The sequence below is a fragment of the Microcaecilia unicolor genome, chromosome 1, assembly GCF_901765095.1.
Source record: "Microcaecilia unicolor chromosome 1, aMicUni1.1, whole genome shotgun sequence".
NCBI classification, from domain to species: domain Eukaryota; kingdom Metazoa; phylum Chordata; class Amphibia; order Gymnophiona; family Siphonopidae; genus Microcaecilia; species Microcaecilia unicolor.
Genome location: NC_044031.1, coordinates 78,934,139 through 78,946,188, shown reverse-complemented (window position 1 = coordinate 78,946,188; position 12,050 = coordinate 78,934,139). Strand labels below are relative to the sequence as shown.

The 12,050-nt window shown below is 41.1% G+C and overlaps 1 protein-coding gene across 1 annotated transcript in view; it reads left to right on the top strand.

Annotated features, from left to right (window-relative positions):
- Window positions 1-12,050, top strand: part of PTPRN2 (protein tyrosine phosphatase receptor type N2) — a 1,688,755-nt gene that overhangs the window by 1,568,453 nt on the left and 108,252 nt on the right. Inside the window, 1 exon segment of the mRNA XM_030198706.1 lies at window positions 608-661. Within this exon segment, the coding sequence (XP_030054566.1) occupies window positions 608-661 (54 nt within the window).

Genomic DNA, 12,050 nt, shown 5'->3' with positions numbered 1-12,050 from the left:
AGTCTGCTAACTGACTGCGTAAGTGGATGACATTAGGACAGCTGAAAGACTGTCCTAACTTTATGCACCCAGTTAACTGGACAGCAGTCTGAATATCAGCCAGGTGTCCACACATACCCAGATATTCAATGCCATTGAATATCTGAGATTAGTGACTTACAAGCTGCTTACCACCACAGGCTGAATGTCAGCCCTTATTTTTCTACTGGAATCTCTTGCTTGTCATGTATGTTTATTTTGACAAGATTGTGAGCTCTGTGGAACAGAGACTTTCTCTTTTATATGTGCCTGTAGAAATGGTAAGTAGTTAAATCATTGTTCTGAAACAGAAGTGTTAACCCAATCTTACTATGTGGTGTATTATTTCATCTGAATGCCCAAAGTAAGGTTATTTTTCTTAATTTTCATTTGGTGCCCATCATAACATTAAATACTGTCACTAAACTAAATGAGAGAAAAGAACTCTGCTTTGTATTTTTTTAAATTGCAGCCAATCACTGATCATCGGGGTGGTTGTATAGTCTGTGCTGGCTGGTAATGGTTCTTCACAGTTTGGGTCAGAGCAAAGGGTATCATCTCATTGATTTCCTGTTCTGTTTTATTACAGAAAAGTAAACAAGTGCTACAGAGGCCGCTCGTGTCCCATAATTGTTCATTGCAGGCAAGTATTGGTTTCCATCAAAGGTTCCTAAGGTCCACTTTTGAAAAGATGAGTTATGGAATTACTACCTTTTCTTTAGCTCTTTAATTCTTGCCATTAAAACAAAATGGTGGAACATTTTGGAAAATGTAATGAAACCGGTTGTTTGCTATTATTTTTCATCTTCAGGTTATTTGCAGAACTTGGAGAACTGTGTTATTTGTTGTTTGGTAAATGAAATCTGCAGCCAGCCCCCAAAGACACCATGTGAATCACAGAGGGGGTTATTTACTAAAGCGCAGTATTTCATCACAAAGGTTTTCTACATAAAATGGTGCCACACTGCCAACAGATGAACAAAAACATCAAATATGCAGGTGGTGTTTTGATGTTTAACATGGGGAATCCCTTTTGTGAAAACTTTTCACAAAAGGGGCCAGTCCTGTAGTAAACTCTCATGCAAAGTTTCATGAAGGTTTTCGTTTTCAGTTTCTCATTAATGAACCATTGCAGTGCAATCATGTAAAGAAAAATGAGTGCTTCAAAAAGGTAAAAAAGAAAATATCTACTACTCAAAAACTGTATTTATTTTTTGTAAAGCACAAAAGAAAAAAGCATCCTTCACACTATGGCAGCTCAGCTTTTAATGGGCATCCTGATCCTAAACTGCTAGCCCTAACTCTGAGCATAAGTGTTAAGACAAAAACCCCTGCTTGTTGAAGCCCTACCCCTTAAAACTCAAAATATTGACAGCCTGCCCTGCCTCTATGCTCCTCACCCACTCCCTAGGAGCAGTCTCACCTGAGGAGTCTGAGGGACAACAGAGGCACAAGAGCAATCTCCATTTGCTTCTGCTCCTACAGCTGCCATTGTTAAAATGATAGTGCCTGACCCCTAGTTGTAGTCTTATAGTATTACAACTGTCAAATAAGGACCCCCTAATATATGATGAACTAACCTTTCTATTCATTTATTTAGTTCAACTTATTTATCACCTATGTGAACATACATAGTAACAATATAATGCAAACGTATGTAAACCATAAGATACTGTACATTCCTACATAATGAATAACAGTAAATAGCTATATAAAATTTGTTGCCTTGGAAAGCTCATGCCTCATTAAATTGGTTAGTCTGTAAGGTGTTACCAGCCTCTTTGTTGCTATATTCTTTTCAACGAAGTATTTTAAAAGGGTGCAACAGTTGAGAAAAGTATGTTTTAGGTAGAACAAAATGCTGGAATTTACAGGTCATTTTTTTACAAATGTGTCATTTCCTTTCTAATATCCTGGAATTTTTTTGTTTAGAAATGTGAACCTGTCCAAAAATCAATAGAAACTTCTGTGTACCAACAGTAACAAAGTCAAAAAAGTCTTCAGAGCCACAGAATCATGGCCTCACCAATATTTCGCCTAACACAACATCCACCACCAGAGAGCTTGCGGGTTAGGCTGGAGAATGATTTGCTTGCCTCCTCCAACCAAAAAGATGTTTTGCTGCTCCTGAATCTGTGTTTTCTTCAGATAGTTGTTAGGGTGTCTGTTGCCTTATATACAGTCATGGGGGGGGGGGGGGGGAATTCTATAACAATTTCAAGAAATATTCCTATTGTATAAAGACAAAATAAGTGCCTTTACAAAATAGATGTCTACTATAGTCCCCAATAGCATACATGTATTTGCACAAGTTTAATTTTGCACTGAGGCAGCAATAAATATGCGCATGTACTTGTGAAGGGCATTTTTGTAACCGCCTAGGTGCCTACATTTACACATGTCTTACACAGGTAAATGTTTAGAATACTAGTACTCAACAAAAGGGATAAGAGAGTATCAAAGTATATAGAAGTACAAATAATCTCTCTTAAATAAATTGCAAGATACTTTGTATAGTACTATATACCTGTGAAGTGCAACAGAATAATTAATGAGAAAGGGAAAAAGCCTCTGTACCCCATCCTCCACCCTATATATTTTTTTGGAATAGGGTATAGAGGAAATAACATGGGTCCATTTTCTTCATTGGCATAAAAAACCCTTATCTCTTATACTGTTTATTGCTAAAACTTCACAGGAAGATAAGAGATAAGTTGTTGTTTCAGTCTGTTAGACTGGACCAGATATATCGAAACGATCTTAGTCAGCTGTTCAGAGGTGAACCCAATGAGGTTTGAAAAACTAAACTAGCAGCTTTGAACCTGAGTCTTTCTGCTATGGGAAGCCAGTGCAGTTTTTTGAGTTGAAACACTAGTATATATATATTTTTTTTGTACCCTGCGCTTTCCCACTCATGGTAGGCTCAATGCGGCTTACATATTGTATACAGGAACTTATTTGTACCTGGGGCAATAGAGGGTTAAGTGACTTGCCCAGAGTCACAAGGAGCTGCCTGTGCCTGAAGTGGGAATCGAACTCAGTTCCCCAGGACCTAAGTCCACCACCCTAACCACTAGGCCACTCCTCCTCTATATCTATTCAATCTGTATATTAGTCTTGTAGCTGTATTCTGTTTGATTTGCAGTTTTTTTCTGATATTGACACTTAATACCAAGATATAGAATGCTACAGTAATCCAAGTGAGGTAGGACTAACATTTGGACTAGTAGTGTAAAGGCTTTTTGGTTGAAGAATGGTCTGACTAGACGTAGCTGTCTCACTTTGAATAGTGTTTTCTTCCATAGCTGATTAATATGGGAAGAGATGGTGAGTGAAGAATCAAGCAAGACTCCCAATATGCTGGTTTCATATTTGACTGCAAAGCTTTGACCATTGAACAAAGATATTGATGATGGGACCTCAACTCCCTGATTTTGGAACCACAGGACCTTGGTTTTTTGTGCATTCAGTTTCAGTTTATTGGTCAGGGCCCAGATGCTAACTGCAGTCATACCATTCGCTACAGACTGAGTTGGATCTTTGTTTGGTGCTGTTACTGGTAAGAGAAGCAGGATGTCATCTGCATAGGATATTATTATTATTATTATTATTAACATTTGTATAGCGCTACCAGATGCACGCAGCGCTGAACACCTGACATAGAGAGACAGTCCCTGCTCAATAGAGCTTACAATCTAAAAATAATACAGACAGACAAGACAATTAAGGGCGAAGGAGTACTGAGTGAGAAGGAACAAGGGGAGCCAATTGAGTAGTAGCTAGGAGCCAAAAGCAGTGGTGAAAGTTGGGTTTTCAGCATAGATTTGAAAACAGGTAGAGATGAAGCTAGATGTACAGGCTCAGGAAGTTTATTCCAGGCATAAGGAGCCACGAGGGAAAAGGAACGAAGCCTGGAGTTAGCAGTGGAGTAGAAGGGGGACGACAAGAGAGATTTGTCCAGTGAGCGGAGATCACGGGGAGGAATGTAGGGAGACATGAGAGTGGAGAGGTAATGGGGAGCTGCAGAATGGATGCACTTAAAGGTCAGTAAGAGAAGTTTGAATTGTATGCGGAAGCGGACGGGGAGCCAGTGAAGTGACTTGAGGAGTGGGCTAGTGTGGGTATAACGATTTTGGCGAAAAATAAGTCGTGCTGCAGAATTTTGGACAAACTGGAGAGGAGAGAGATGGCTGAGAGGAAGACCAGTGAGAAGTAAATTGCAATAATCCAAATGAGAGGTGACAAGGGTTTGGATAAGGGTTCTGGTAGCGTATTCAGAAAGGAAGGGGCAGATCTTGCTAATGTTGTAGATAAACAGGTTTTGGCGATTTGTTGAATATGCGCAGAGAAAAAGAGAGAGGAATCAAAGATGACTCCAAGGTTACGAGCCGAGGAGACAGGGAAGATATGAGAGCCATTAACAGAGATAGAGAATGGGGGAAGAGGGGAGGTGGATTTAGGGGGAAAAATTAAGTCCCAGCTGTATTGAGGCAAGGGATGACATAAAGAGGTTGAACAGGTTTGGTGAGGGAGGAGATCCCTTCAGGACCCCGCAGTTAGTAGACCAGTAGTTGGAAAGTTGGTTGTTGCTTGACAGATTAGCATTGATTTGAAAGGAATTCACTGAACCATTTGAACACAGCCCCTGTTATTCCTATCTGATCCATGCGTTCGAGTAGCAATGTGTGGTCAACTGCATTGAACGCCACCGATATATTGAATTGGAGAAGAATTACTTGGTCGCCTTAGCATAGGTATTGTTTGTCATATGTAGTTAGAACTAGCAGTAATGTTTCCGTACTATGTAATGATCTGAAGCCAAATTGTGGCCAGTGTAAAAAAGAAATTTTTTCCAGATAGAAGAGTTGTTTACTAATGTAGGTTTCTAATGCTTTAGTAAAAAGGGGTATGCTTGCCACTGGATGGAAGTTTGCAGGTGATGTTACTTCTAGTCCAGATCCCTTCAGTAGTGGAGTGAGAACAATTTTGCCCATATCAGGAGGAAGAGAGCTAGTTTTTAACTACCTTAACTTATGTGCATCCCTTCCTCATTTAGGCCCTACACTTACACTTACAGCCACAACCTAGGCACCTAGGGTCCATTAATAGAATACTCATCTACCATGAGGCCTCAGGGCACCTAAATAGATGTTCCCAGTTATAGAACTGTCTTCTACTTGTGTATGCATGTGTTATACTAAGTACATCTGTACATCTCATCTCGGTCTCTGCTCTGTCCAGAGTACATAAGACAGATTTTCAGAGCCATCTAGGAAAACCTGTAGGTTAATTCTATGTCTCCATAACCACGTAATGTTCCTCAGTTTGGGGCTCATTTTCGAAAGAGAAAAACATTTAAAAAGTGACATAAAGCAGCATTTGGACATTTTGCTTGCCAAAACATTCAAATCACTATTTTCGAAACCCATTTTCTAAACATTTTTCTATGCTGTTCATCCACAGTTCATTTAAATCACAAGGGGGCATGTTGAGGTCGTGTTAAGGGTGGGACTAAAACTAAGACGTTTTGAACTAGACCTGTTTTAATAATGACTCAGCCACAAAAAAGTGCTCTAAATGACCAGATGACCACTGGAGGCCTAAAAGAATGACCCCCCTCCCCTTACTCCCCCAGTGGTCACTGACCCCACCCCTTTCAGCCTCCAAAGATATGAAAGAAGTAGTACATACCAGCCTCTATGACAGCCTCGGATGTTATGTCCAGGCCTATTAGAGCAGCAAGCAGTTCCCTGGAGTAGCCTAATGGTCTTTGCAGTACACTGTGGAGAAGAGGACCGAGGCCCATAATCCACTCTGTTACACTTGTGGTGGAAAGTGGCATCTCCCAAAACCCACCAAAAACCTACTGTTACCACATATGTCACACCTGCAGACATAAGGGCTATTGTAGTAGTGTGTAGTTAGGTACAATACGTTTTTGGTGGGTTTTGGAGGGCTCCCTATACAATATAAAGAGTCAATGATGGTGAGATGTGTACCTGAAACTTTTTATGTGAAGTCCACTGCAGTACCCCCTAGGGTGCCCGACTGCTATGCTGGGATGTCTGTGTGGCTGGTCTACTAAGAATGCTGGCTCCTCCTACATGCCAATGGCTTGATGTTGTGTGTTTTTCACTTGTTTTTTTTTTTTTTCAAAAATGGTCCAAGAAGATAGATGCACTGAGTACAGCAACGTCTAGCAAATGACCATTTTTGAAACAAAAAGTTAAATGTTTTGCTGTTTCAAAAATCGTTGTATTCACTACTTGAATTTGAATGTTTTGAGCAAAACATCCAAAGTCGAATTTAAATGTCATGTTGAAAATGGCCTCCTCTTTTCCTGCCAAGAACAATGGGTTACCGCATTGCTTTGGATCTATTTCCTTTAATTTTTTGGTGAAGCATGTCGGTACCTACTTTTTCTTCCAATAGTACTTCATGAGGTTTTTTTGTTTGTTTGTTTGTTTGTTTGTTTTATTTTAAGGTTTTCTATGTTTTACAACCTTTCTATTGGCAAACCACAGCTTGCTGTGATCTCTTTCTGACTGCTGATCCCTTTTTTGTCTTAAGCCATATATGTTCCGAGATTTCTTTACCTTTTGATTTCACATTGTCTATTTTAGTGATAATGGGGTACATTTTAGAAACCTTTCGTGCCTTTGCTACATGTAAATGATGGATTTACATGTTAAAATCAGCTTATACTAGAGAAAACAATCTTTGGTTTGAATTATATTTATGCTAACGATTGCAAATCCCCATCATATACCTATGTTTAGCCACTCTATACGCAACAGCATACAGAGATTTAAAGCAGGCATGTTCTGTGCATGATTTAGTCAATCCTTCAAATACATATTTTCCATATTTTAGAACTGCTCTACCTGTATACCTTGGAAAATTTCCCAGTCTGCATTTATACCTACTTCATGACATGCATTCTTCAGCTATTTTTTCATTCGCAGCAGCAGTTTGAAGGACTGCTTGAGGGGAGAAATGTGCTCACCTCTTGCATTTGGAACCACCTTGCTTTGCAAAATGTTAGATGTTTGGAGGACAGCACATTAATCAACTCCACCCGAATGTGCAGGTTTACAAAATTTGCCTCTTATACATGTAAAGGGTGCCACTTATACACTGAAGTAACAAACTTATTTTGTTTGTGTATATACCACCTGATATTCAGTGCTATGTAACCAGACAGGTTAAATAGCTCTTAACTGGCTATCCACAAATATTCAGTGGGAGATAGCTTAATCACACAATATAGCCAGTTATCCGCGAACATCAGCCAAGTTTGATGCCGAAATTAGGCCACTGAAATAGCAGGCCTATCTTTGGCCAATTTAAGCTTAACCAGCCAGCGCTGAATATCAACTTGGCCGTTAAGTTTAACCCGCTCAAAAAGAATCTGGATAGTCAATGCCGGTCATGGAAATAGCCTGGCATTGAATATCCAGGCTCAGCGCCGACTACAGGAGGCAGCCCAGCTAATTCCCATGGTCTGAAAGAGGCACACAAATTCACTTATCTGAAGAAGATCCAAGTAAATTTAATTTGCTAATGGTTCAGGATGAGAAATATAAGAACCATCTTGTACACATGACATGTGGAGGGCAGTTCTATAGCAGTGCACCTTTATATATTACCATTCAATAAAGGAAAGTAGGTACCTACTTTCCATAATCGAATACTAGCATAACGGGGTATATTCATGCATATGCGCATAGGTGCAAGCACTTTCACCAGCCATTGAGTTGGTGTAAATGTTCATGCCTTGATGCTGGAGATATGCATACACCATATACCACCACCATTGCCTCCGAGAATGAAACATCAGTGGAATAGATGGGTCACAGTAGGCTCTGGTAGACTAAGATCTGTGACACAGAAACACTCGCCTTTCCAAGCTTTGCCCCTGTCAAATTCTTTTGCAGCGTTGCATCATTATGATAGCGAAAAAAGAAGTACTGTGGTAGAACCAGAGGCAATGAAAATAGCACGACCCCAGAAACATCCCCCAACTAATGACAGAATTGTGAAAAGCAGAAAATTATTACTGCTCGGAGACTCCATTATCAGAGGCATTAACTTAGGAGCACAGTTCAGAGGTTCCAACGTAGTGGAATATCTTCCAGGATCTTCAGCTACAAGAAGTACAGACCAAATACTGAAAGTCATCTGAGAAGAGAGTGAGGCTTCTAATGCTGATGTTGTAATTCACCTGGGGACAAATGATCTGGCCAACAATAGCAAGTTTACAGCACAGAGAGCGTTCCAGAAGTTTGGGGAGGGACTAAAATCTTTGGTTTGGACTGTGGCTTTTTCTGAAGTAATTCCTACGTTGGGAAGGGGAGAGGAAAGACTACGCAAAACAGAGGAATTTATTTGTTGCATTAGTATCCCACATTTTCCAACCTTTTTGCAGGTTCAATGTGGCTTACATTACGCCGTAATGGTGATCGCCATTTCTGGAATGAGAAATACAAAGTGGTATTGCATTAAAGTTCATAAATGATAGAGTAAATTATAAAGTAAGTTAGACAATCAGTTCATTTCTGGCGTGAGAAATAAAGTGGTAGTGACAGAGTGAATGAAGCAGTCAAGTGTAGAGAGTTTGGTTTTGTCTAGTTCTGGTAGAGTTTCGTCATCTAGTATTTAGGATGGATCATTGTGGTATGTCTTTTTGAACAGGTTGGTTTTTAGTAATTTTCAGAAGATTGTTAGGTCGTGCATTGTTTTTATGACATTTGGTAGTGTGTTTCATAGGTTTTTTTTTACATTTGTACCCTGCGCTTTCCCACTCGTGGCAGGCTCAATGCGGCTTACATATATAGGTACTTATTTGTACCTGGGGCAATGGAGGGCTAAGTGACTTGCCCAGAGTCACAAGGAACTGCCTGTGCCTGAAGTGGGAATCAAACTCAGTTCCCCAGTGCCAGAGTCCACCACCCTAACCACTAGGCCATTCCTCCACTAATGCATGCTAATGTAGGAGAAGCTAGATGCATATGTTGATTTATATTTAAGTCCTTTGCAACTAGCGTAGTGGAGATTCAAGAATGTGCATACTGACCTTTTTGTGTTCCTGGTTGGTAAGTCTATGAGGTCTGACATATAGACCGGGGCCTCGCCGTGAATGATTTTATGGACCAGGGTGCAAATTTTGAACGCAATTCATTCTTTTAGTGGGAGCCAGTGTAGTTTGTCTCTTAGGGGTTTGGCGCTTTCGTATTTCGCTTTTCCAAATATTATTATTATTATTATTATTTATTACATTTGTACCCTGCTGTTTCCCACATACAGCAGGTCCAGTGCGGCTTACATAGTAAAAGAAAGCATCTTACATGGTAAAGAATACAGTAAAAACAAGGAAATGTAGGAACAGTATTATAAATTGTGATGATCATAACTACTTACATTATGAAAGGCATTACAAAGGATATGTGAAAAGAACGTAATGAACTAGAATAGGGAAGGTAGACCAGGATATGATAGGTGAAAGGGAAGGAGAATGGGAGGGAAATGGTAAAGGATGGAGGGAAGAAGATGAGGGATTGAGTATAACATTGGGTCAGAGTCTGGCTGCTGTGATTTGGGCAGTTTGAAGTTTCTTAATGATTTGTTCTTTGCATCCGGCATAGATGGCAATACAGTAATCTAGGTGGCTTAGCACCATTGATTGTACCAGGCTGTGGAATATTTCCCTTGGGAAGAAAGGTTTTACTCTTTTGAGTTTCCACATTGAATGGAACATTTTCTTTGTTGTATTTTTCACATGGCTTTCTAGCGTGAGATTTCTTTCAATTGTAACTCCGAGAATTTTCAGGCTGTCTAAAACAGGAAGGGTGAAGTCTGGGGTGTTTATAGTGGTGGGTTTGTTCATGTTATACTGTGATGAGAGGATGAGACATTGTGTTTTTTCTGCGTTGAGCTTTAGTTGGAATGCATCCGCCCATGAATTCATTATTTGGAGGCTGTGTTTGATTTCATTTGTGATTTCTGTTAGATCATGTTTGAACAGGATGTAGATCGTGACATCATCTGCGTAGATGTAAGGATTGAGGCCTTGGTTGGATAGTGATTTGGCTAGGGGTGTCATCTTTAGGTTGAAACGGGTTGGTGAGAGCGGTGATCCTTGGGGTACTCCGCATTACTACTACTACTACTACTATTTAGCATTTCTATAGCGCTACAAGGCATACGCAGCGCTGCACAAACATAGAAGAAAGACAGTCCCTGCTCAAAGAGCTTACAATCTAATAGACAAAAAATAAATAAAGTAAGCAAATCAAATCAATTAATGTGAACGGGAAGGAAGAGAGGAGGGTAGGTGGAGGCGAGTGGTTACAAGTGGTTACGAGTCAAAAGCAATGTTAAAGAGGTGGGTTTTCAGTCTAGATTTAAAGGTGGCCAAGGATGGGGCAAGACGTAGGGGCTCAGGAAGTTTATTCCAGGCGTAGGGTGCAGCGAGACAGAAGGCGCGAAGTCTGGAGTTGGCAGTAGTGGAGAAGGGAACAGATAAGAAGGATTTATCCATGGAGCAGAGTGCACGGGAAGGGGTGTAGGGAAGGACGAGTGTGGAGAGATACTGGGGAGCAGCAGAGTGAATACATTTATAGGTTAGTAGAAGAAGTTTGAACAGGATGCGAAAACGGATAGGGAGCCAGTGAAGGGTTTTGAGGAGAGGGGTAGTATGAGTAAAGCGACCCTGGCGGAAGATGAGACGGGCAGCAGAGTTTTGAACCGACTGGAGAGGGGAGAGGTGACTAAGTGGGAGGCCAGCAAGAAGCAGATTGCAGTAGTCTAAATGAGAGGTGACAAGGGTGTGGATGAGGGTTTTGGTAGAGTGCTCGGAAAGAAAGGGGCGGATTTTACGGATGTTGTAAAGAAAGAAACGACAGGTCTTGGCGGTCTGCTGGATATGAGCAGAGAAGGAGAGAGAAGAGTCAAAGATGACCCCAAGGTTTCGAACTGAGGAGACAGGGAGAATGAGAGAGCCATCAACAGAAATAGAAAACGGGGGGAGCAGGGAGGTGGGTTTGGGGGGGAAAAATGAGAAGCTCGGTTTTGGTCATATTTAATTTCAGGTGGCGTTGAGACATCCAGGCAGCAATGTCAGACAAGCACGCTGAAACTTTGGTTTGGATGCAAGGTGAGATATCAGGGGTAGAAAGGTAGATTTGGGAATCATCAGCATAGAGATGGTAGGAAAAGCCATGGGATGAGATTAATGAACCAAGGGAAGAAGTGTAGATAGAAAAGAGGAGGGGACCAAGAACAGAACCCTGAGGTACGCCGACAGGCAGAGGGATAGAAGTAGAAGAGGATCCACCAGAGTGAACACTAAAGGTGCGGAGGGAGAGGTAGGAAGAGAACCAGGAAAGGACAGAGCCCTGGAATCCAAGTGAGGACAGGGTATCGAGAAGTATGCTGTGATCGACAGTGTCAAAAGCAGCGGAAAGATCAAGAAGAATGAGGATGGAATATTGACCTCTGGATTTAGCCAGTAATAGGTCATTGGAGACTTTAGTAAGCGCAGTTTCGGTTGAGTGGAGAGGGCGAAAACCAGATTGTAATGGGTCAAGAATAGCATGTGAGGAGAGAAAATCAAGGCAGCAGCGGTGAACAGCACGCTCAAGTAATTTGGAGAGAAAAGGAAGGAGGGAGATGGGTCGGTAATTAGAGGGACAAGTAGGGTCTAGTGAAGACTTCTTAAGGAGAGGTGTGACCACAGCATGTTTAAAGGCAGCAGGGACAGTCGCAGTGGAAAGTGAGAGGTTGAGAATGTGACAGATAAAAGGAATAAGAGTAGGAGAGATGGCATTAAGAAGGTGGGTGGGAATGGGATCAGAGGAACAGGTGGTACATTTTGAGGAAGAAAGGAGAAGTGTAGTTTCCTCAATAGTAACTTCAGGAAAGGAGGAAAGGGAATGAGGGGAAGGAGAGAGAGGGGAACGGACTAGTGGAGGGAGAGCTGGTGAGGTAGAGAAAGCAAGGTTTATCTTTTGAACCTTGTTATGAAAGAATTC